The sequence below is a fragment of the Oncorhynchus nerka genome, linkage group LG5, assembly GCF_034236695.1.
Source record: "Oncorhynchus nerka isolate Pitt River linkage group LG5, Oner_Uvic_2.0, whole genome shotgun sequence".
Taxonomy (NCBI): domain Eukaryota; kingdom Metazoa; phylum Chordata; class Actinopteri; order Salmoniformes; family Salmonidae; genus Oncorhynchus; species Oncorhynchus nerka.
In genome coordinates this window covers 49695189-49722015 of record NC_088400.1, presented here as the reverse complement: position 1 = coordinate 49722015, position 26827 = coordinate 49695189, and the positions used below count along the sequence as shown (strand labels likewise).

Below are 26827 nucleotides of genomic sequence, written 5' to 3'. Positions count from 1 at the left end.
ATGACTGGAAATGTTGTTTGATGCAAGAAACCACTTCATAAAATGCATTATTATTCCCATACCATTATTACAGAGAATTAGACATATGATGCTACTTAGCTTATTCAAGACCGTCTCAAAATACAACACTGCCCCTTTAAGACATAAAAAGCTCTTTACCTGAAACTTTTCAAAGATGGTTGTGCTCTTGTTAGAAGCAACCACTCCCCCATTGTCCGTGGTGGAATAAGTACTCAATTGTCATACTTGAGTAAAAGTAAAGATACCTTAATAGAAAATGTCTCAAGTAAAAGTGAAAGTCACCCAGTTTTTAAAAGTATTTGGTTTAAAATACTTAACTATCACGAGTAAATGGAATTGCTGAAATGTACTTAAGTATCAAAAGTAAAAGTGTAAACCATTTCAAATTCCTTATATTAAGCAAACCAGGGGGCTCAATTTTATTTTATTTATTTATTTATTGGCAGATAGCCAGGGGCACACTCCAATAGTCAGACATGATTTACAACTGAAGCATTTGTGTTTAGTGAGTCTGCCAGATCAGAGGCATTAGGGAGGACCAAAATGTAAAAAGTACTTTTGGGTGTCAAAATATATGGAGTAAAAAGTACACTATATTCTTTAGGAATGTAGTGAAGTAAAAGTTGATGTTAGCAAAAACATAAATAGTAAAGTAAAGTACAGATACCCCCAAAAAACTACTTAAGTAGTGCCACTGCCCATTGTTGAATATAAATATGCTATAACTGGGCTAATAACTCACTAACTAGCAAAGAATATGAACAAATGTGCAGAAGTGGCTACATGCAGCACTCGCTCTGATCTCAGAACAAGCGCATCTACTTGAACTGCTCACACTTCAGCCTAAACACAGTCCAGTTCAAAGTGAATGGCACAGATCCATATATGGCAATGACTATTTGAATTTAGGCCTACTGCAGATCTAATTGTATGGTGCACCGGTCTGCATAGAGTTTGGGCTTGAGCAGGCCTGTCAATGCAATAGAATCCTACTCCAATGTGCTCTGCCTACAAAAAAATCTCTTGCACAGTTAGTTTCGCATACTAAGTATTGCATAGTTCGTTTTGTTTCGGTATGTTACATTGAATGTGGCTAATATTGCATTGATTCGATCACAATTCCCACAGTAGAGCGAAACGTTGATAACGGGGAAATTCAATCTCATGCTTCTCTGTGCGGGCTGATAGCGGAAGTTGCACACCACAGTTTAGAGGGAACATTGCTTGTGACTTTACAAATTTGTTAGATGCATTTTCTGTTTGTTTTGGTTTTGTTTCAGATTTTTTTGTGCACAATAGAAATGAAGGGTAAATAATGTATTGTGTCATTTTGGTGTCGCCTTTATTGTAAAATAAAATAGAATAGGTTTCTAAACACTTCTACATTAATGCGGATGCTACCATGATTACGGATAATCCTGAATTAATTGTGAATAACTATAGAAGCACAAATATCATGTGTTTAGAAACATATTCTATTCTTATTTACAATAAAATGTCAAAATGTCACTTCAATGTCATTTCTATTGGGCACAAAATAACTTGAAACACAATCAAAACAAACAGAAAATGCATCCAACAAGTTTGTAGAGTCACAAGCTTGATGTAGTCATTGTGTGATATAAATATGGCACCAAATATTTAGATTTGTACTACTTTAACCTCTTCAACCTATGGGGGCGCTATGTCATTATTGGATAAAAAGACGTGCCCGTTTTAAGCGCAATATTTTGTCACGAAAAGATGCTCGACTATGCATGGAATTGACAGCCTTGGAAAGACAAAACTCTGATGTTTCCAAAACTGCAAAGATATTATCTGTGAGTGCCCCAGAACTAATGCTACAGGCGAAACCAAGATGAAACTTCAAACAGGAAATGAACAGGAATTTTGACGCTGTGTTTACTAACGTCTCCTTATATGGCTGTGAATATGCTGTGAACGAGTTTATGCGCTCTGCCGTTCATCCAAGATGTCTGCAGCATTGTGGCGTATTTGTAGGCATATCATTGGAAGATTGGCCATAAGAGACTACATTTGCCAGGGGGCCGTCCGGTGGCCTTTGTTTAAATTGGTGCGTAATTCCCAGTGGCATTAATTTTACCTTGCGATACAGAAGGAGAAGGATACTTCCAGGAACGATACATCATTGAAGAGATATGTGAAAAACACCTTGAAGATTGGTTCTAAACAACGTTTGCCATGTTTCAGTCGATATTATGAAGTTAATTTGGAAAAAAGTTCGGCGTTTGGGTAACTGAATTTTCGGGTTTTTTTGGTAGCCAAACGTGACGCACCAAACAGACCGATTTCTCCTGCACAAAAAATCTTTCAGGAAAAACTGAACATTTGCTATCTAACTGAGAGTCTCCTCATTGAAAACATCCGAAGGTAAATGATTTATTGAATGTTTTTGCTGGTTTTTGTGAAAATGTTGCCTGCTAATGCTAACGCTAAATGCTAATGCTAAATGCTAACGCTAAATGCTAAATGCTAGTTTGCTATGGTAGAGAAGCATATTTTTGAAAATCTGAGATGACAGTGTTGTTAACAAAAGGCTAAGCATGAGAGCTAGCATATTGATTTCATTTCATTTGCGATTTTCATGAATAGTTAACGTTGCGTTATGGTATTGAGCTTGAGGCTATGATTACGCTACCGGATCCGGCATGGCTCGACGCAAGAAGTTAATACACATACAATAAGTGAATTTGGACCAATACTTTTGGTGCCCTAAAATGGGGGGGCGGCTATGTAGAAAAACTGCTGTAAATTCTAAACAGTTTACCTGATATGGATGAAAATACCCTAAAGTTCAAGCTGACAGTCTGCTCATTTACCTCATAGTCATTGTTCAACTTCAAATCTAAACCTTTGGAGTATAGAGCCAAAAGAAGAACAAATGTTTCATGGTCCCAATAATTATGGAGGGCACTGTCTATTGTTCTAAAATCCTCAAATGAGTGTGGAGAATAGGGAGAATACTTGGAATCTGTTCCACAGCAACAGCAGATTATGCATCTCTGCTGTTAAACATATAGTTTTGGTTACATATTGTTGTCCACCACAAAATCCAAAAATGACTGCGAGAATGGAGGGATCCTAGAGAAATACTTCCAATCAATTTCATAAGTAAGACAGATCCGGGGCCTAATTTACTCCTCACCCTCATTGAATATTCATATTCCAGCATGTCACATGTGCAACCAGAGGGGGAAAAAACTCTAGACCATATTTACTGACCATAATTCTATCCTCCTGATTCCTGCTTACAAGCAAAAACTAAAGCAAGAAGTACCAGTGACTCACTCAATACAAAAGTGGTCAGTTGATGCAAATGCTACGCTACAGGACTGTTTTGCTGGCACAGACTGGAATATATTCCGTGATTCATCCAATGGCATTGAGAGGTATACCACCTCAGTCACCGGCTTCATCAATAAGTCCATCGATGACATTGTTCCCACAGTGACCTACGTACATATCCCAACCAGAAGCCATGGATTACAGGCAACATCTGAACCAAGCTAAAACTGCTGCTTTCAAGGAGAGCGACACTGGAGAGCGACACTAATCTGGACACTTTTAAGAAATCCCACTATGACCTCAGACGAACCATCAAACATGCAAAGCGTCAATACAGGACTATGATTGAATCCAACTACACCGGCTCTGACGCTCGTCGGATGTGGCAGGGCTTGCAAACTATTACGAACTACAAAGGGGAACCCAGCCGCGAGCTGCCCTGTGACGTGAGCCTGCCAGATGAGCTAATTGCCATTCATGCTCGCTTCAAGGAAAGCAACACTGAAGCATACATGAGAGCCCCAGCTGTTCCGGACGACTGTGTGATCATGCTCAATGTGAGCAAGACCTTTAAACAGATCAACATTCACAAGGCCGCCAGGCCAGACGGATTACCGGGGCATGTGCTCAGAACATGTGTGGACCAATTGGCAATTGTCTTCACTGACATTTTCAACCTCTCCCTGACCGAGTCTGTAATACCTACATGTTTCAAGCAGACCACCATAGTCCCTGTAACCAAGAATGAAAAGGTAACCTACCTAAATGAAAATCCGCGCTGTAGCACTCATGTCGGTAGCTCTGAAGTGCTTTGAAAGGCTGGTCATGGCACATCAACACCAACATCCCAGAAACCCTACGATTGGCATACCGCCCCAATAGATCCACAGATCTCAATCACAATCTCAATCACACTCCACGCTGCCCTTTCCCACCTGGACAAAATAAACACCAATGTGAGAATGCTGTCCATTGACTACTGCTCAGCGTTCAACACCATAGTGCCCACAGGGCACGACAACACATTTTCTCCCTCAGGAGACTGAAAGGATTTGGCATGGGTCCCTAGGTCGTCAAAAGGTCGTCATCGAGAGCATCCTGACCAGTTGCATAATCGCCTGGTATGTTAACTGCTCGGCATCCGACCGTAACATGCTACAGAGGGTAGTGTGTTCGGTCCAATACATCACTGGTGACAATCTTCCTGCCATCCAGGACCGAACAGTATATACTAGGCGGTGTCAGAGGGAGGCCCAAGACTCCAGTCACCCAAGTCATAGACTGTTCTCACTGCTAAGAGAGTCTAGGTCCAAAAGGCTCTTTAACAGCTTCTACCCCCAAGCTATAAGACTGCTGAACAATTAATTAATTTGCCACCCGGACTATTTACATTGACCCTCCCCCCTTTGTTTTTACACTGCTGCCACTTGCTGTTTATTATCTATGCATAATCACTTTACCCCTACCTACATGTACAAAATACCTCGACTAACCTGTACCCCCGCACATTGACTCGGTACCGGTACCCCCTGTATATAGTCTCGTTATATATATGTCATTTTATTGTGTTACTTTTTATTACATATTTAATTTTAGTTTATTTTGTAAATATTTTCTTAACTCTTGAAGTGCATTGTTTGGGCAATCTTAACTCTTGCGACGAGCAATCCCGTATCCGGGATCGTAATTATAGCCTCAAGCTCATTACCATAACGCAACGTTAACTATTCATGAAAATCGCAAATGAAATGAAATAAATATATTGGCTCTCAAGCTTAGCCTTTTGTTAACAACACTGTCATCTCAGATTTTCAAAATATGCTTTTCAACCATAGCTACGAGTATTGATAGCTACGAGTATTGATAGCTAGCATAGTATTAAGCCTAACATTCAGCAGGCAACATTTTCACAAAAACAAGAAAATAATTCAAATAAAATCATTTACCTTTGAAGAACTTCGGATGTTTTCAATGAGGAGACTCTCAGATTGATAGCAAATGTTCAGTTTTTCCAAAAAGATTATTTGTGTAGGAGAAATCGCTCCGTTTTGTTCATCACGTTTGGCTAAGAAAAAACCCCGAAAATTCAGTCATTACAACGCCAAACTTTTTTCCAAATTAACTCCATAATATCGACAGAAACATGGCAAACGTTGTTTAGAATCAATCCTCAAGGTGTTTTTCACAAGTCATTCGTGGAAGTTTGGTTTCTCCTCTGAACCACATGGAAAAATGCATGCAGCTGGAAGATTACGCAATAATTTCGACGGAGGACACCAAGCGGACACCTGGTAAATGTAGTCTCTTATGGTCAATCTTCCAATGATATGCCTACAAATACGTCACAATGCTGCAGACACCTTGGGGAAACGACAGAAAGTGTAGGCTCATTCCTTGCGCATTCGCAGCCATATAAGGAGACATTGGGACACAGCGTCTCCAAAATCTGGGGCATTTCCTGTTTGAAATTTCATCTTGGTTTCGCCTGTAGCATCAGTGCTGTGGCACTCACAGATAATATATTTGCAGTTTTGGAAACGTCAGAGTGTTTTCTTTCCAAAGCTGTCAATTATATGCATAGTCGAGCATCTTTTCATGACAAAATATCTTGTTTAAAATGGGAACGTTTTTCATCCCAAAATGTTAATAGCGCCCCCTAATGCATAACTGGTTTTAAGGTCTTGTATAAGTAAGCATTTAACGGTAAGGTCTACTGTTGTATACCTGTTGTATTCGACGCATGTGACAAATACAATTTGATTTGATATTTGCACTCACGGGGACAACTTTAAAATGGAATATTTTTTTAAATGATTTAACCTTTATTAAACTAGGTAAGTCAGTTAATAAGAACAAATCATTTTTTACAATGACGGCCTTCCAAAAGGCAAAAGGCCTCCTGCAGGGACGTGGGCCTGGATAAAAAAATAAAAACATAAATACAATATAAATATAGGACAAAACACACATCACAACAAGAGCGACAACACTACATAAAGATAAACCTTAGACAACAACATAGCAAGACAGCAACACATGACAACACAGCATGGTAGCAACACAACATAACAACAACATGGTAGCAACACCACATTATAGCAGCACAAAACATGGTACAAACATTATTGGGCACAGACCATAGCACAAAGGGCAAGAAGGTAGAGACAACAATACATCACACAAAGCAGCCACAACTGTCAGTAAGAGTGTCCATGATTGAGTCTTTGAATGAAGAGTTTGAGATAAAACTGTACAAATTGAGTGTTTGTTGCAGCTCGTTCCAATCGCTAGCTACAGCGAACTGAGAAGAGGAACAACCCCGGGATGTGTGTGCTTTGGGGACCTTTAACAGAATGTGACTGGCAGAACGAGGGCTACAGTAGATATCTCAGATAGAGGGGAGTGAGGCCTAAGAGGGTTTTATAAATAAGCATCAACCAGTGGGTCTTACTACGGGTATACAGAGATGACCAGTTTACAGAGGAGTATAGAGTGCAGTGATGTGTCCTATAAGGAGCATTGGTGGCAAATCTGATGGCCGAATGGTAAAGAACATCTAGCTGCTCGAGAGCACCCGATCTATACATTTTGTCTCTGTAATCTAGCATGGGTAGGAGGGTCATCTGAATCAGGTTTAGTTTGCAGCTGGGGTAAAATAGATGCGATTACGATAGAGGAAACCAAGTCTAGATTTAACTTTAGCCTGCAGCTTTGATATGTGCTGAGAGAAGGACAGTGCAACGTCTAGCCATACTCCCAAGTACTTGTATGAGGTGACTACTTCAAGCTTTAAACCCTCAGAGGTAGTAATAACACCTGTGAGAGGAGGGGCATTCTTCTTACCAAACCACATGACCTTTGTTTTGGAGGTGTTCAGAACAAGGTTAAGGGTAGAGAACGCTTGTTGCACACTAAGAAAGATTTGTTGTAGAGCATTTAATACAAAATATGGGGAGAGGCTAGCTGAGTATAAGACTGTTATCATCAGCATATAAATGGATGAGAGAGCTTCCTACTGCCTGAGCTATGTTGTTGATGTAAATTGAGAAGAGCGTGGGGCCTAGCATTGAGCCTTGTGGTACTCTTTGGGTGATCTACACCAGCCTGTGTGTCCAAGTGATAAGGGAGTTGGGCCCTGAGAGAAAATTAAGTGTGGGACCTATTATGTTTGCCAGACAGAAAAGATCTGTGATTATTGCAAATCATTTTTGCTTTACTCGTTTTCGCCAGAGGCATGCATAGCCGAATATTAAAAATAATAAAAATACGAATTTCATTACATTTGAAGGAGTGTCCAGGATGAATGGTTGGTTATTGGGCCATTATCTAAAGTATAGAAAGTCCTACTGACCAGACCTGGGTTCGAATACGATTTAAAATATTTCAGCTACATTAATTTTAGCCTGACTTTCTGCCAGGTGGGCGAGATTTGCTCTTGTGAAACTTCTCTAATTGTTCCGTTAAGCCAGGCGAGCTCAATTGAACATAAAGTATTTGAAATTAATAGTATTTGAACCCAAGTCTGTACTGCTTATCATCATAATGTGCAGCTCACTAAACTACACAATGGTTTAGCATGAGCTACAGCCTAATTCTGAGAGACAGACAGGTGACAGAGAAAGAGAGTGCTGAGCAGTAGACAGCAGAGCAGAAGCTGTGATTGATGAAGTCATTATATGGCCAATGCATTTAATGTCCCGCAGTTTAAAGTGGTATACCTACACTGAAAAAAATACAGGTTCTTAAATGGTTCTTCCTCAGCTCTTAAGGTTCCTTGGTGAACTGTTGCCAGATAAAGAACCTTAGGGTGAAGTGTGGGGTTCTTGACGTGGCATCTACGGCCTGAAGATGTGTCCCTTTTATAGCACACAGCAAATAGGCGTTAATAACCAGAGTTGAACCAAAACCACGCCCATCATTATCATATTTCCCAGCATGCTCTACTGCAGATAGATTTTTAGAATTGTTAGTTTCAATATCAATGTTTTGTATTTACATTGATTGATTAATAATTCATCTTTTGCTACTGGAATATACTGTAAAAAAAATGTAATCTGTTACTTGGACTTTATTGCACCCGTTACTGAAGTGGTTGTTCCAGTTGAGATGTTTAAGGTAGTCAGTCTCATGTCCTAGTCATTCTGAATTCAGGTGAATAAAAATTCTAAATGTTGGTTTTCCAAACTCTTGGCTGGATTCTCGTAGGAATTACACATCACTTTAAAAGCCAGCGTAATGTGACTTGCATGCCTGCTGAGGCCTGTAAACTACGTGTTTCAAGACATTGTGTTAGGGTAAAACTAGGCCCTCAAAATATGTGTTGTATTCTCTTAAATAATACCATTTTAATGACAACATATTAAACTACGATCTCATTTAGTAAAAATTTGTTCATGCAACAACCGTGTCTCTGTCACTAGCAAACACAGCCATGGGTGGTACTGGTAACTCTAAAATTGAGAAATATGCAAAAAAAGCTTAGGAGCAATCTGCAGTTGCTACATTTCATTTAAGAATGAAAGAGGCCACTGTGTTTTTGGGGACCTTCAATGCTGCAGGAATTCTTTGTTGCCCTTCCCCAGATCTGTGCCTCGACACAATCCTGTCTCGGAGTTCTGCGGACAACTCCTTCGACCTCATGACCTTTTATAGACAGGTGTGTGCCTTTCCAAATCATGTCCAATCAATTGAATTTACCACAGGTGGACTCCAGTCAAGCTGTTAATCAATGGAAACCGGATGCGCCTCCATTTCGAGTGTCATAGCAAAGGGTCTGAATTCTTATGTAAATATGGTATTTCTGTATTTTATTTTTAAATCATTTGCAAAAATGTCAACAACAAAAGTTTTTTTGCTTTGTCATTATGGGGTATTGTGTGTAGATTGTGTGAATAATTGAATCCATTTTTTAATACGGCTGCAATGTAACAATGTGGAAAAAGTCAAGGGGTCTGAGTACTTTCCGAATCCACTGTACAGCCTCAAAACATGGTTCAAGCTATCTATATAATGTTCTGTCAGTCCTCGCATCCGTAGCTCTACCTATGAATTTGTGAGTGGTTCAATTTCACCAGCCTCATCCCTCTGCGTTTTACCAAAACAGGGGTAGGGAAGCACTTTGTTATGGTTTTAACTACTGATTGCCGCTTTAAAGCCTACAGCAGGGCTATTCAATTCCAGGCCTGGAGGACCAAAACATTTCTGGCTTTGGATTTGTGTAGCGTTCTTCAAAGAACCATCCCATTTATGGTTCTTCAGAGACCATAAAATGGATCCCATAAGGAATCGTTCTTAAAAACTTTATTTGGATCCAACTTCCACCTTTATTTTTAAGAGTGTAGGAAAATATACACTGCTTGCTTTAGAAAATAAATGGACGTTGAAAGATTTTTCAAGAGAATATTTATAATGTCACTGCGACAGTTGATAGACGTAGCTGGTAAATTCGCTTTGGCTATCTACTCCCTTTTCAGAGCACTCTCGTCTGTGTGCCAGAGCGCAGAATAACTGACGAATTTACTAACGCTCAAAAACCTGTTGAATATGGCCGGTGTCAGTAAAAGCTGGCAAAAAAAGTAATTCAATTGTTGCCAGCAGCACCGTTGCAGTCACCAACGCTCTGAATAACATTTTTTTTTAAACAGCCTAACCAGCTCTGCTAGGGCGAGTAAAATGGTCAGAGTGAGCTGTTCTCTCATTTGTGTCTGGGAGTAGTTAGCAAGCTAGCCAACGATAGCCAGTTAGCTTGGGTGCTCGACTGCTGTTGTTAGGTCAGTACGCTCGGATCAACTCTACTCCTCAGCCAGAGCATCCAGTGTGCGCTCTGAACGCTCCGAGACCGTTTACGAACGCCCAGAGCACACTCTCTGCCCTCCAGATTAAATTTACGAACACACCCATAGTATAAACCAGCCTTTAGTCTTGAAATCATTGGTCGTTTAGTACATAGCCTCACATATGAATCCTTAAAGAGATGGGTGGAGCTCATTTTCTCAAAAGTGAGTTTACAAGTTTATCAACTTTCAAAGCAGAATTACTTTCCCATCGTTCCTCAACTGTAGTGTATGATATACCATTTTATAGGGCTGATTCTACTTTTATTCAATATAAAATAAAATAAACACAATTTCAAATGTTGCTACGTAAGACCGAATCGAGTCGGTCGGTCACAAATGTGACATTTCTAAAAACCTATGTTTGCTTTGTCATTATCTGGTATTGTGTGAAGATTGACGAGGGAAAAAAAATCCCTTTTAGTATAAGGCTGTAACGTAACAAATTGTGGAAAAAGTTCAGGGGTCTGAATACTTTCCAAATGCACTGTATGTAATGTATTGTCATAAAGAGTTTAATTTTAAAGGCTAATAAGTCTGGTGGAACTATTCATAGAGAAGAACCCTTCATAGAGTTCTAGGTAGAACCATTTACAGGGGGTTCTTTGAAGAACCCTTCATAGAGGGTTTTAGGTTAAAAAAAAACTCTGCAAAGGGTTCTAACCAGCACCAAAAAGGGTTCCACTCCAGGGACAAACCAAAGAACCCTATATGGTTCTGCTTAGCACCTTTTTTTGGAAGAGTGTAGATTAGAGTCCGTTCCTACTTGAAGATACACGTGTGACCTTGTCTAAATCAATGTAACAAATGTAAAGGCATTTGCATATGCGTTGGCACCACTTCTATAAATAATTGTGTCTCAAAAAAAGCAGCACAGCGATGCCCAGAACTGTCCATACTTGTATTTTTCCTAAGCCACTCTGAACACAACATGTTCCACATTAATGAAAACATTGCCAATATTAGGCTATTTTTTTAACATTCCCATGCCAATGTGACCTTCGAGTCGGTCTACAGACAGCTTCCAGCCTCTGGCGCAGGGTAGCCGACTAGCCGGTCTCAAGTTCTGTTCACACCATCTGTCCTCCTACTTCCTCTCTCTCTCTCTCTCTCTCTCTCTCTCTCTCTCTCTCTCTCTCTCTCTCTCTTACTCTTGTTCTCTCTCACACAATGTCATAATCAACACTGATCCTGGGCTTAAAATGACCATTGTTTCTCTTTTTTTTATTCACATGCCAACATGAATTAAGCTAATTGAAAGAATCTCTAAGCAGAAAAAGGATAAAGGCTCTATTTGGAGATGGCAGAAGACTGGCTCAAAGTAATGGGGTATAATATGGAAATCAATGGGCAAGTTTTTATCTCTGTGCTTACAGAGAGGCTGAGGAGAGTGTATTCCAATGCATGGGGGATTTACAGTAAATGTGTGTTCGGGGACACACACACACACACACACACACACACACAATTGCCTGCAGACAAAAGAGCGTGCGTGTGCCCATCAAACGGTTTCCTTTGCCAAAGTATAATCCATTACAATTGGACATAATTGATCTATTGCGTAATGTGGATATCGCACAACCCTCGTCGTTGTAAGTATGAAAGAGAGAGTGGGGGAGAGAGAAAGCTTGTTAGTGCTTTGGTAATACTTTTTTCTTGGAATCTGATTGTGCTTGCAGAGCTAGGCCTGCGCTGTCGAGACGATAAATGTTCAATTACACTTTCAACTTGTACGTTTTTCTAAAAAGGCAATTCACTTTTAGCATTAATGCCCCCTCTGATAACTTCCCCTTCTCCTCCCCTAAATTTCAAAATGTTATGTTATGTTAACTTGATGCTCAAGTCTCCCTGGCAAAACACCAGTAATAAATCACTGTATTTTTGTGAGCCCAAATTTTTTTTTTTTTACAAAGTTGCTCAATGCACTCTGGGAAAACTCCATTGTGATTAGCTTCATAATTGGCAACGCTGCAGAGATCTCTTGTTACGAAAAGGCTAATGGAAGAGGAAGGAAATCAATACCTTATGTCGGAACCTCATGACAGGTCGATAAGGTGGCGGACCGAATCCCTCCTCCTTGCCCGGTCTCCCCTCAATGACCCCCACTCCGAGGGAGACCACTCCCAACAAGAACGCCAGCGAGCACCATCTGGATGTCCTCATTGGTCTGTTCCTGTCAACAACAAAAAAATGCAAAAAAATAGTGAGCAGTTCGGCAGAACCCTTCCACGTGGCTGCAGTTCAATATCAGTTGAGGGGCTGAGACCATACATTAACCAAGGGGCTATTAGCGTAGACAATGGACACTACAAATCTGTCGTTGGTTTAAACTAATGCTATCAATAAGTGCCTCAGGATCAGCAAAAAAAGATCAGATCTGCTTTGGAATCAATTAAATGGAAATGGGCATCAAGAGAAAGTAAAGATAAAGGAAGGCAAAGGAGTCAATGTATTAGGATCATTAAGGCGGTGATTTTGCATTAATTAAACATTAATTAGGTAGCTGTACAGCAGTACAACTTCCAATACAATCAACTCAACTGTGAGACAGAAAGTATGGCTTAATTCAATCCTTTTCATCAGTTACATCCAAATGCTATTTGCATAAGGTATAGTGGCAGTGAATACATCACACTGGAAAAGGGCTCCTATCTATTAAAGCAATAACGCCACACTGAATATAACTCTCCTTCAATTATCCATTACACGGTGTGAAAACAAGTTCGACCTTGGCACGGTGCCAATTAAACAAACATCATTGAGAAACAGTCATCATTTCCTTAAAAAGCTATTTCTGTGGCCCAGATAATGCGGGAAACATGGAAAGACAACACGCGTTGGAGTTACCGGTCTACAATTCCGCCTCTCCTTTTTCTGCTTTAAAGTCCTCCTCACACTGCAAGCGTAGGACAACTGACACCGTGGGTGTGACCCCGCTCTCCGGTTGCTCTGAGTAGTAGACATATCTCGACAACACTGGCAATGCTTGTTCCCATAGGTGAAGGGTCAAATTCACAAAAACAATGTGTCACCAAAATCGGCTGTAGTAAGACAAGGAAGTGTTCATACTGTGTGCCTGTGACTTGTTGGCTTCCTCTGCACTTGCTGGTCCCTGTGCTGACGATGCCACTCTTTCTCTGTTGTTTGAGGACAGAGCAGATCTGGGTTCAAATACTATGTGAGATCATTTTGAATACATTAGTTGGGCTTGACTGAGCTTGTCTGGTGCAATGGAACCACTAGAACAGTAGCCAGTGTAAACCCCACCCATATGACACTCCAGGCAGGCTAAAGAAAACGCTAAAAGTATATGAAAGATTTAAATAGTATTTGAACCCAGGTCTAGATCTGCCAGTGGCATCAAAATCTACTGTTTCCCACTGGTGTCGAATTGTTAAATGGAACGGCATTTATTTTGGATCTTGTGTCACAGACTGAGGCATATCATTGTGAATGTATATTTATTTTCCTACTGTCATGTTTTGCAGTGGAGAACATACATCAATATACAATGATAATAATAAATTATTGTGGGGGAGACTCACTTCATCTGCCACCAATGTCATAATATGTTGCAGAAGCCTGTATATCCCTTGATACTCATAACTTAGTGATGATATGGTAACACTGTGGTTGCTGGTTAGAGGATTCATTGATATATTAAATGAATCATCATGGCAGTATGGATCATTCTCGCTGTACGCCACTGGTTTGTGCAGTATAATATCAAGTGTATTACTGACTGAACCAATACATTTGTTAGAGGGCTTGGGTTTGAATAAGATCATTTTATTTCTTTTTATGCCCAATGAAAGTACAGCTGTCCCAACTTCATTAACATTTGATTTCTTCCACAAAGATGGCAAACGAAGTGCAAACCTTTTCAAGTAAAACCCACATCTGCTTTTAAATCAACCAAGGGGGATGCATTTGAGAGACAGCATCGCAAGGCTTCAGAGCAGTGGGTGTTTGCGTGGGGAGCAAAGGGGCTGCATCAGAGCAGTGGGTGTTTACGTGGGGAGCAAAGGGGCTGCATCAGAGCAGTGGGTGTTTGCGTGAGGAGCAAAGGGGCTGCATCAGAGCAGTGGGTGTTTGCGTGGGGAGCAAAGGGGCTGCATCAGAGCAGTGGGTGTTTGCGTGGGGAGCAAAGGGGCTGCATCAGAGCAGTGGGTGTTTGTGTGGGGAGCAAAGGGCCTGCATCAGAGCAGTGGGTGTTTGCGTGGGGAGCAAAGGGGCTGCATCAGAGCAGTGGGTGTTTGCGTGGGGAGCAAAGGGAGAGAGACTGAAAGGGGCGGTATGGCACATGCGGTTTGAGACTTGTAAAACACAGAGGGAGGTTACCTTCCATCGACATTACTAAGAGCTGGGCTCCCGAGTGGCGCAGCGGTCAAAGGCACTGCATCTCAATGCCTGAGGTGTCACTACAGTCACCCTGGTTCAAATCCAGGCTGTATCACAACCAGTTGTGATTGGGAGTCCCATAGGGTGGCGCACAATTGGCCGGTGTAGGCCGTCATTGTAAATAAGACTATCTTCTTAAATGACTTGCCTAGTTAAATACAAAGAGGCAATGGCATTTGTTTGACTGGCGGATTGCCTTCTAAGTGAACCTGACTTCATATACTACATGTTGATCTACGTGTGCAGTTGTGTTTTGTGTGATGACTAGAGAGAATGTCTTGACCATGTGACCTGACCAGGAAAATAAGTTGCCCAGTTCCAGTGCTCTACACTCCTACTCCTCCCCACTCATATTTTCGACATTTAAACAGATGCAAACCCCCAGGTGCAAAAGCAGACCTCTTTAAGCATGCTCAGCCGTATTTCTGTGTGGATCAATTTCCAGGTTGGAGTTACTGCTGTCTGTCTCCAAGACGTCTTCCACATTGGAAACATCTGCTGTGCTGTGTGTCTGCCACACAAACAAGATCCTGTGTCTTCTTTCCGAAAGTTATCGTGGCACTTCTCTTACTGCCGTCTGCCTGACTGCATTGTAGCCTAACACAGATAAAAGGATGGGAGAGATCCTTCAGTTTCAAAGCAACACCGAGCCTTTTGCCCTACCGCTGTGCTCTTAACTTTGTAACTCTCACAGGAGTTGAGCTTATTTTGGTGTCTTGTTCTCTCTCCTAACAACCTACACATAGAAGACAGACAATAAACCCACTGATATTCACAGATGTGGGGGGAAAAAATACTATATTTCCCGATTATGGTGCCCATACTTCTCTTGTGTGTCTATCAGCAAACCTACTTCACAGCGGAAATCCAATGATTTCATTTAGCCTACCTGCAAATTGTCTGTTCCTTCATTTCATATTTTTCACACTCCACCAGGCAGAACATACAGAACATATATAACTCATATGGTTGCTTAGCATAATTACTTTGCCACATACCATATACTTGCGAGATAGATCATGTGTTGCAAATTGCAGCCTCTAGGCAATGTATGCATGGTTCCTATGGGAAGTCTACACCAATACCAATGTGTCCCCCTGACTACATATGGAAAAAACATGAGCCTCAAATATCTCAATATATTTCCAAAAATAAAAAGCATTGCGGAGTAAAATAGAACATTTCCATGTTGACATGTCATTGTTACTTGGAAACTATTCATTTCCATGGACATGACAACATGTTTATTTGAGTCTATGGGTAGAAATAGTGTCCCTCTCGTGGGATGTGTTGCTTTCAAAGCCTGACTCGTATTCTCTGACAACTAATGCGGATTCGGCCCAGTTGCAGCCTTTAGATTGTCAGTAATCTGAACAAGACGGGGGGCACATCTGGGATGTTTTAAACGGTGTAATTATAACGTTTTGATGCTGCAGAAGACGAAACAACTCTCAATAGTTATGGTCCCACGTAACATCGAAGGTACAATCCTTCTCTGATCTTCATCAGACACTGCATTAAGTGGTTTGTGTTGCCTCCCTTATACTGCATCAAGAAAACTACACTGACGGAACTCAAATGTAACATTTCCAAGCCCAGCGTTTCTGCTCCTTTCTATAACCTGTTTGGAACACAATATGATCTATTCTTAGCATGTATGTTTCTCTCTTATGAGTTGCACAAATCGAGATAAGGGTGAGGGGAATGTGAAGGGTATATCCAAATTAAATACTGTAGTATTCACTATAGTTTTTAAAAAAGTGTAGTGTTTTTGCAGACATTACTGTAGTATTTACTACAGTGTATTTTTTGGGGGATAATAAAGTAGTATTTACTATAGTATTCTACAGTATAGTACAACATTCTATAGTAAGTAATACACATGATCTTGGGATACTACAGTATGCAGTATAGTGTTCTACAGTATACTGCAGTTTACTACCGAATTCTATAGTAAGTAATGTAGTATTCTATTATAAACTGTAGTATTATTTTCAATTGGGGACATAGACACATATAGACTATCCCTGAGGGTGGCAGGTAGCCTAGCGGTTAGAGGGTTGGGCCAGTAACCAAAACGTCACTGGCTTGAATACCCGAGCCGACGAGGTGAAAAGTCTGTCGATGTGGTCTAGAGGAAGGCACTTATGCCTAATTTGCTCCAGGGACACCATACCACTATGTCTGACCCTGTAAAACAACACATTTTACTGCACCTACGTATCTGGTGTATGTGACAATAAAACATATTTATTTATTATTTTTCCCCCCCCTCTACCTAGAGGGCAATTATCAACGTCTTTCCAGTAAGTCTAGCAGTGGTCACATGACGAAAGCCATGTAAACTGTTGGTCACGTGCCCATCTTAAAAGGATAAGAGAGGAACCAGAAGACTAATCCTGGCCTAGGGACAGATGTAGGACACCCTCAACCTCCAGCCTCATGCCTCACCCCTCACCCCTCCTTGTGAGGAACAAAGCCTCCAAATGCCCGATGGATGGAACAGCGTTGCACGCTCGCCCTCTCACCACCCTTTGTGAGGGGTTAGCTGTGAGGCTTGAGGCCAAGGATGTCCTAAAAGGCCTTAACCTTCACGAAAAAGGCCTCACCCTCTGAGGGGCTAGGGCTTAGGGTGTCCTAAAGTGGACACCGAACAGCTGATAAATATCCCTGACTCATTACACAAGGAACACAGCTTCCAAATGCCAGGCGGATAACACCGGCGCACGCTCGCCCCCACCAGATAACAGATGAGCCAGGCGGATAACACTGGCGCACGCTCGCCCCCACCAGATAACAGATGAGCCAGGCGGATAACACCGGCGCACGCTCGCCCCACCAGATAACAGATGAGCCAGGCGGCAAACGCCGGCGCACGCTCGCACCACCAGATAACAAATTAGCCAGGCGGATAACGCTGGAGCACGCTCGCACCACCAGATAACAAATGAGCGAGGAGTTAGGCCCTTGTGTACATTTGTCGTCTACATGTTGCATCATAATTATTTATTATCCCAAATCCTTTTATGAGGCTGTTATCTGGTTTCATTCAGGTATCCATCCCAATTAAATGTGATCCCATTGAGCTTTGAACTTATGCTTTGTGTGTTGTATCTTTCCCCCTAAATATATGCCTGTTGGGGGAGTGCCTGCCTGCCTGCCTGCCTGCCTGTCAAGAAAGCCAGCCTTCTATCAACTGCACATACAACAACAAAAACATTCTTACAGATAAATAGAACTGTTTACAGTATCCTTACATGAACTAAAGTTACCGTCTATTCTCCAAGTAAAATAAAAACGAACACTCGTACTTGACTTTTTCCCCCCTTACTAGTTCTGACTTTGCTGATAGCTACTTTGAGGAAACATCTACGTACTATGACTGTGATGTGTGGTTGTGCCACATATCTTTATCTTAAGATGAATGCAGAAATTGTATGTCGCTCTGGATAAGAGTGTCTGCTAAATTACTAAAATGTCAAATGTATTAAAATAAACCAGCACAGATGAATGCTTAGATCACATCAACACGTAACACTCTGGCGACAAAACCCTCCGAACTAAATCACTCTTAAAACGTAATCCCTTATAAATCATCCTAGGAAGTCCATATCCTGAGAAGATAAACACTTGAAAATGAAATGTGGGATTTCAATGATTGAGAGGCTCAGCAGTGACTGTCTCTCAGCTCTCAGCACCACCAGCAGAATGCATCAACAGACAACAAGGCATTACCGTCAATTCAATTTTTTATAAAAGCACTAGAAGTCTCATTATACTTTATGGCACTGGATATGAATGCACTACAAGCCATTTAGAATAATAAAACTCCCCATGGTTTGCTTTTTGAGAGAGGGTTTTATTGGTGACAAGTGGGCGAAAAAAGACAAAAACAATATGGCTGCCTCATAGCCTGTAGGAGTTAAGAGGTAAAAGAGAGTTCAGCCGGTCACTCATTGCACTGTAATGAGTCTCCAGTGTTTTCCAAGTTAGCTGTCTGCTTTGCTCTCAGTGGGACTTCCAAGCCCGGGCGCTTTTCAAAGGTTTCTAGCTAATCATTTTCGAGAACATCCAACAAGGTGTGTTCCCCTCAGTGTACGACCAGACTGGCAGTCTTTCTTTGATCTAGCAAGGCTACCTTTTCTTGGTCTTACACTGTGATCAATGACTTGCTATTAATTATTCAAATGTAACCCAATTTATCCTCAGAGAGTGTTGCATTATTCAACTGGCTTTGGACAACCACCTGTAATAACGTTTTCAGTCACTGGCCTTGGGAACAATAACAATCCATGTATCAAAGGAATGAATGTATGTCACGCCTCCAGTGGGATCGTTGCAATCATCTATGCTCATTTATACAATGGTGGTTCTAATCCTGAATGCTGATTGGTTAAAACAGCATTCCAGCCGGTGCCTATTCCACAAGTTACCACCGTCTAAATCTATTATATTAAAATGCCTATTTACTCTGTTCCATTTGACCGCGCAATCCACCATCTCATCAGCCCAGTCAAGCAATTTATAAACTTCTACACCACTATAAAATTAATCTAGACATTATCTCACATTTATTTTAGACTAACATTGAGTTTTCAACAGCGGAGATTTGTATAAACCTTGCTGTCTGTCTCTCTGACATTCGATCTCCAACTGTCCCATAGTAATGAACGTGAAGGGAGTCAGGACGAGACAGACAAGCAGGCAACGTTTCTCAGTCACTCTAAATCATGAATCCGCTGGTATCATTTTTATGGATATATACAAAGAAATATCAATTGAAAAAAAGGTCAAACGAAACCAAGTGCAGTTGGTTTGCAGTCTTTCCAGCTTCAGATTGAAGTGATTGTGTTAGTTGTGTTGTTGGCTAGCTGCTCTGAACAACAGTGTCTTGAAGAGTGAGCCCATTTCTATACCAGGTGAAATCGAGCCTCATTAGCTCATTGTTATGGATGTATCCAAATAAATGTCTCTAGAAAACAGCTTAAACCTATGCAAATGCAGCTACTTTGCTGTTATTCTGGCTGCACTTTTTGACGTGACTATAAGTTAGTCATAGTTGGCTAGCTAGTAAGCAAGGGATAAGAACATTTCCAGCCAGTATGGCAAATGGAGCATTTAGAACAAACGACTGGGTCGCGTCCATATAAACAGAACAAAAATACAGAACGACTGGGTCGTGACTCTAGCAACCAAACTGATAGAAAGAACGTCCAGCCAGCTTGGATACCAGCCCTAGATTTGTGTCGGAACTATATCTTGTGGAAGGATGAAACAGTATGAATAAATGAATCAAAATAAAAAAAATCATTAAAATATGTCAATCGTTATTTGAATATGGTGGTAACCCGTTGTATAAAAGTGATAATGCCTGAGAAGCATTATGGGGGATATATTATTGGCTTCTACATCGTTTCAGGCCTAACAACACCCGTGCCAATATATCCTCCAAACACCAACTTTTCCGGCATTATCACTTAAATATTGTACTGTAGATACAAGAAAATCCCATGACATTCTCTCTATAACTATAGCTGAGAGAAGAACTGAAGAACTGGACAATGAAACGAATGTGAAATCTCAGGGCAATAGAAGCAGGGCTTTCCTCAATCGCTACACAACATTACATTAACACAGTGATGTTATCTAAGGAGGGCCAGAACAATGTTGACACACTTGGCCAATGCTGTGATGTGGGGCGAACTGTGACCTGTGTGTCCATTAAAGTGCAATGCATGGGCAGACTCCTCCCACATAATAACCAGAGAGCAAACCACAAAGACAATAACACTTAGTGTTTTGATCTCAAACCCCGTAACCCCACATACTTTGGCATGAACACACACACACACACACACACTCTCTGCTGTACACACAGGATTACCACACAGCTACAGTGGGCGAGCTTGTGATAACCCGTTAACCCGTTAACCCTCAACCACCCTGTTGATGAACTAGATAAGTGACCTGACCATCTGTCTTTAAGACCAGAAGGATCAACCCCACAGCGTTAAAGACACGGTCCTTATAACGAGCGGGCTGAGAGTCGGGAAGCAAGTATCGGGAGTGACTGTTCTAATAAAGAAACAAAACAATAAACACAAAACACAAACAACGCACCGACATGAAACTGAGTCAATAACACCTGAGGAAAGAACCAAGGGGAGAGACAGATATAGGGAAGATAATGAAGGATAGGATGGAGTCCAGGTGAGTGTCTTGAGGCGCTGGTGCGCTTGAAGATGGTGACAGCAGCCTGATGACCTAGAGGCCGGAGAGGGAGTACACGTGACAGTACTGCCCACAGCAAACAGCTTGAGCACCTATATTATACATATCACGTTTACATCCGTAATGTATCTTTCAAATGGCGATACTGTTACACTAATGAAAGTGTTTTGCCATGGCTGAGATTCAGGCAAAATGGCAAAAATCCACACTATGGGCATATAACATTGCTGTGCCACGATGAAGTGCACTTTAAATGAAAAACAAGAAATATTGAACCATACTATTACAATTGTTCCTAATCACTCACTAAGCTAAGTGCTAACATGTTAACAAGATTGTAAACGCCCTCGTCTGTAGCTACCCCTCTATTTGTGCTACATTAGCAATATTAGGCTAGACTAGCCCACTGTCTGTGTGTTCACTGGTATCATAGACCTAATGGAGACAAAGCCATTCAAAGTCGATAAGATATTTCTCACAGCCCATAAAATAGCTATAGCCATGAATAGTGGTGAATCCCAAATCAAACCCAAACGCCTGTCCCAACACGCTGTTCACTAACGTAGATTTGCCAGACATGACTAGAACTGAGGACTCTGCTGCAATCAATCACAACAAGTGCTAAATTCCCAATTGACCCCTAACCCCTCAAACCTAATCACTTTGGCATGTTTCCCAGACAGATTAAGCATTGAGGATCAGGGTACAGTATAATACAAGTATTTACAAAACGTTTACTCCAACACTGTGGTATTCCATTCATATTTCATCCATTACCTTTCCAACACCAATATATGTGCAACACATTGCCAGAGTACCTCTGTCTGCTCTCTAATCTCAATCTAATCTTAATCCATTTTCCAGGGGCTGTATTCATACATTTCAAAATAGAAGTGCTGATCTAGGATAGTTTTTCCTTTTTAAATTGTAACAATAGGACAGAAAGAATTAAGCCACTTTGTCTAGCAAATGAGCACGCGTCGATTCGGTCCCCAGGGTGCTTGAAGTCATTGTAATGAGAGGCGGAGTGCACATTAATTCCTGCTGTTCCGTTAATATGAGAACCTTTTCCCCCGGCACAATCTCATACCTGTTGCTAAACAAATTTAATTGGGTACATTTAGGTCGGAAAATAAAACGTGTGAAAAATGCCTCTTTCAAATAGAAAATGTCCTACTGAGTTGGATAATGTTTGGCTGAAAGGTTTTGTAATCACACCTGGGCTCAAAATCATTTGGTTGAGTCTGCCTGGAGTGGCAGATGGTGAGGCTTGCAGTTTTGGTTGGTTTATTAAACCAGGCATTAACAGGCCCAGATAAAGTATTCATGTCTGTTTGTAATGCATGGGATTCAGTGTGGCCTAGCTATCATATATTCTTATTATTCTTATACCACAGCATTGTTGAATTCTCATTTCTGATTGGCAAGAAGGGCTATCTAGAATGAACATGAATTAAAACCAGATAACGGGACCGTTGGAAAAGATATCGGGACACCTTGCAATCATGACGCAATATGTGCCTACACATGCAGACCATACTTGCTACAAAGTTACAGAAAGCTAAACCAACAACTACACAAACCGAAATTGGATACATTGTAAACGCAGATCCAACGAGGAAAAACTTTGCTAGTTAGCTATTGATTTGTGTTTTGCAGAGACATCTTTTTGGAGCATCTGATGATGTAACATTGTGAGTGATGAACATGAATTTCTCTGCTCCCTACAGTTGCAGTCATGACGCAAGTGACGCTATGCTGTCAAATCCTCCCACGTTTCTAGTTTCACCAGCTGTTTTCAGCAAGTGATATTTTTTAATTCGGTAGCCATTTTGGCAGGTTTGCTAGCGACAAAGTATTTAGCAGGCTTCTAGCCTAGTGTTTGATATGCAGTGCGATCTCCTCGTAATGAACACTGTCGGGTGTCCTGGCGAGAAGGCAAACTTTTCTAGCTATGTCAGGCAAAATCAGGCATTGTTATGGATGTATCCAAATTAATGTCAATAGAAATGGCTACTTTGCTGTTATTCTGGCTGCAGAGATCGTGAACGTGTTAGCATAGCTAGCTGGCTAGCTAGCAAGCAAGGGATACGTTCCCAGCTAGCAATGAGGAATCGGCCCAGAAGTGGCCCTCTTCCGGAACTGATTGAATCGGGTGTCAGACTCGGCCCGGAATTAAAATCAATAACTGCCCAGAATCGGCCCAAGTATATTGGGCAGTTTCCTTCTACCGGAATTCAGCCGTCTACCTGGAATCCCCCCAAAAGCGGCCCGATGCTATTTTAAATAAATGTATACAAAATTACCCGATTTAGTCATTTAAAATATTACTATTATACATTTTATACATACAAATTATACCCATCCACCCCAAAAATGTTTTATTGTATTTATTAATTTTTTACCCTCTTTTCGTCATATCCAATTGTCTTGTCCCATCGCTGCAACTCCTGTACGGCCTCGGGAGGGGCGAAGGTCGAGAGCCATGCCTCCTCAAACACAGCCCCGCCAAGCCACACTGCTTCTTGACACAATGCATGCTTAACCCAGAAGCCAGCAGCACCAATGTGTTGGATGAACAATGTGTCGGATGAAACACTATACACCGCTGACACGGTCATTCGCCTGGCCCGCCACAGGAGTCGCTACAGCACAATGGGACAAGGTTATCCCGGCCGGCCAAATCCTCCCCTAACCTGGACGATGCTGGGCCAATTGTGCATCGCTTCATGTGTCTCCCAGTAGCAGCCAGCACTAGTATCGTGCTGGCTGCGATGCCGTGTCTTAGACAGCTGCTCCACTCAGTTGGCCCCATCCACAAAGTTTAATGCTAATCAATTTCCCTGCATAAAGTATCAAAATACTAAAATACTACTTAAACAGGACTCTTAAAGAATGTAATGTAAATTGTTTTTTTGTGGGGGTTTTTATCACAAAAGCAATTACAGAGTATGGAAAAATAAATAAGTAATGAAATGTTAATTATATAAAGAAGCCCGTGTAATCATCTGCCGGAGAGTAACCACAATCAGCCAAAACACCAAGTTATACATTTGGGCCAGATAACTCAGACCGGAATCGGCCCAAGCTCAATCCCCTCATAGTAGCCATAAATAATACTGCCGAAGGCGGCCCAGACTCCGGCCACATGACGTCGGCCGAGTCTGACTCTCATCCAAATGCCCCGACTCTCAGCCGGAATCGGCCCAGATTCACTAGGTTGCCACTGAGCATGGCAACGGAACATAAATAACGGACAAATGGGTCGCGTCCATAAATATCGAACTAATCGAACAAACGACTGGGTTGCATCTCTAGCAAAAAAAAGATGAGAAAGTATGAATTTGCTTTTTTTTTAAATGATAGCGGTAAATGTGTACTTTCATGTTGTTTTCTTTGGCAACTTTGGTATAAGCGGGTGAAACGCCTCGGTTCTGTACGTTACCTTGGAAATATAAACTCAGAAAAAGGACTTGGCTCCGCCTAGTCCCGCTGCGTCATCCATTATTTCCAAGGTAATGTACAGAACGTCGGAGTTTAGCCATTTACATATAGTGACATTTCCAATGGATTTATGTGGTATCAGTCACTCCATTGTTATTGTAAAATATGCATTTTCGTTGTTATTGCAGGTTATGCCGGTCTACTGAGGAATGTATTGTGTTGGGGATTCCATCAATGCCTTGGCTAACAGCATTTTTATGTCAACGTGTGCGTGTGCGTGTGTCAAATTCTCTCGGATTTAGACAGAAGAGGTGTTGTTCCCCTCTGATGTTTAAAAAAATCTAATCGATACAGGGTGAGTGGACAGCATGGGCGATGCTTGAATAGTAATAGCCCAACTGGTTGAGGGACTGTTGAACGCAAGTTGTCCATATTCAGCACCTTCAGATGAATGTGAATCAAGGTGCCTCTCACATGGAAGGTTTCTAACGACTGTTATCTTCAAGTTTGGATCGCAAGGGGCCTGAGAGAAGTAAAGGGGTCATTAGGTCTGCCAGACAATACAAAAACACATTGGTTAGATTTTCTCCAATCAACCCATTTATCAACAAATAGTCCATTTGAATTCAATTTCAGAGTTTTTTAAAAATGTAGGAGTTTATTCAAATCGATAACACTATCCAGTCGGACTTGAAGACTTAACGGGACTAAAGTCCTACATCTACGCTCGAGAAGATACAGTACACAGCCATTCAGAGTAGCGGAGAATTTACAAATAAAACGAATGTCCATGCAGTCTCTATAAAGCCAAACGAGTCACGCGCAGCGAGAGAGCGGGTGGGAAAAAAAACTCGAGTATCCCGTAATCCTTCCGCCGCTAACAGTGTAACAAGGATTAGCCTGTTAAAGAATAACACGCTAAATACTAAATACTAGGCACCGGAGTGGAGCGTCCCTGCCATTCCCAAAGATATATATATTCATTCCCAAACATATTGATTTCGTTTCAGAACTAGGCTACTCATCACGGCATTCTAGCAGCGCAGTCATTTATAGCGCACTTACAAAAAGCATGCACTCCACTCGCAACTTCATTGCCATCAACTGATGCAGTTGTATTGCCTACAGTTCAGAAAGCATAGCTTAGCTTTATCAAGTAAGTAAACTAAATGCCAACCCCGATACATATATGCTTTGAATAAGATAGACATATTTCCGGTGATGGAGAAGAGTTGTACGGAGGGATTTGTCTTTGATGTCGATTAAACTGCAGTTCGATGCTAAATGAAACACTTTTATGGAAGGTGCACTTTCAGTGGAATATGGTTTGTTTTTCTATTCACATTCCACCTTTTACTTGTGTTATTTAACAAAATAAACACTATGAATATCTATGTATATTGTGTTTTACCTGTATGTCCAGACGCAAACCATCCAGAAGGATAATCCGAACGAGATTGTTTTTTTAAACAGTAGTTCACAACAACTATATGTCAAACTGGTCCGATCAAATCCTCCGATTGTAACTCGACATCCACACAATAGCCTATAAATTTGTAAACGTGAAGTCTGTAAATCCTTTTCGAATACCATCAACCATCGGGTAGGCTACGAAGAGCGAATCTCTGACGTTCAGCACCACCAGAGGAGTGGACAGCTCCGTTAGAAGCTGCGGGTCTAACCTCTCTGGATCGTCTCCTGTGCCACTGAAGCACAAGCCACCACCTACTGGATGCGTCCGGATCCGATTTACATACAGTCACAGGAATAACCAATCAAAAGCCCAGCAGTAATCTCCAGCGCGAAAGTGAAGACAAACAATCTGCCTCGACTGATCCCATCCACTGGAATGAATTGTCCTTGACTGAGATGAAAAGAGTTGGGGTCTGTCGAATGTCACCCTTCCCACTGTTTAGAATTTTGAGTCACTGAAATCCGTCAGTCAAGTCCTGCAAGCAAGCGTCATCCACAAACAGACAAGGTTATGACAAATATGGTGGTCCTTCAAATACATACCAATGCAATAATCTATGTTTTCATCGATATACACATTATCAGCTGGTACAACTTTTCTTTCCTTTTATAAACTGAACAGTGTCATAAAGGCATATTCTTTCAAGTTATTCTACTAAGCACACATAACCTCTTCAATGTAAATTAAGATGAATTCATCTCCAATACATTGATAGGGTAAGAGCCAATTTACGCTTGATTCTAAAATGTGGTCGGAGGCACCTTATGGATGGTGTGACGCAATTGTGAAGCCCCTGGAGGCACGCAGAGGCCAAATTGAGCTATGTACCTCATCGCAGTGCGCCTTTCAAATGTTGAAACAATGTGGAGGGCTATGTATATCTCCGCATTGACATGATTGGATGACGGTAGGTGAGGGCGGGAGGTCCTGCATTAACACAAACTCATTGACAACTTCCTTCACAACAGCTCTGCACTGCTTGGCGAAGCGCAAATATGAATACCCTGACTCCTGCAGAGTCCATATCACCGTAAATTCTGCACGGCCAATGTAGACCTTTTAAGCCTGGAACCTTAACCATCTTAAAACAGTAGTGAAACTGAACAATTCTGTTTGA

General features: G+C 41.4%; 1 protein-coding gene across 2 annotated transcripts in view; it reads right to left on the bottom strand.

Annotated features, from left to right (window-relative positions):
* LOC115129559 (follistatin-related protein 5-like) overlaps positions 1-25963 on the bottom strand; it is a 180327-nt gene extending 154364 nt beyond the window's left edge. For both annotated transcript variants that reach the window (XM_029660041.2, XM_029660042.2), the window contains exons 1-2: positions 25648-25963; positions 12183-12333 (exon numbers count right to left, since the gene is read on the bottom strand). In XM_029660041.2, the coding sequence (XP_029515901.1) occupies positions 12183-12333; positions 25648-25829 (333 nt within the window). In that variant the 5' untranslated portion in view covers positions 25830-25963. The remainder of the gene's footprint in view (positions 1-12182; positions 12334-25647) is intronic.
* Positions 25964-26827: the final 864 nt, after the last annotated feature.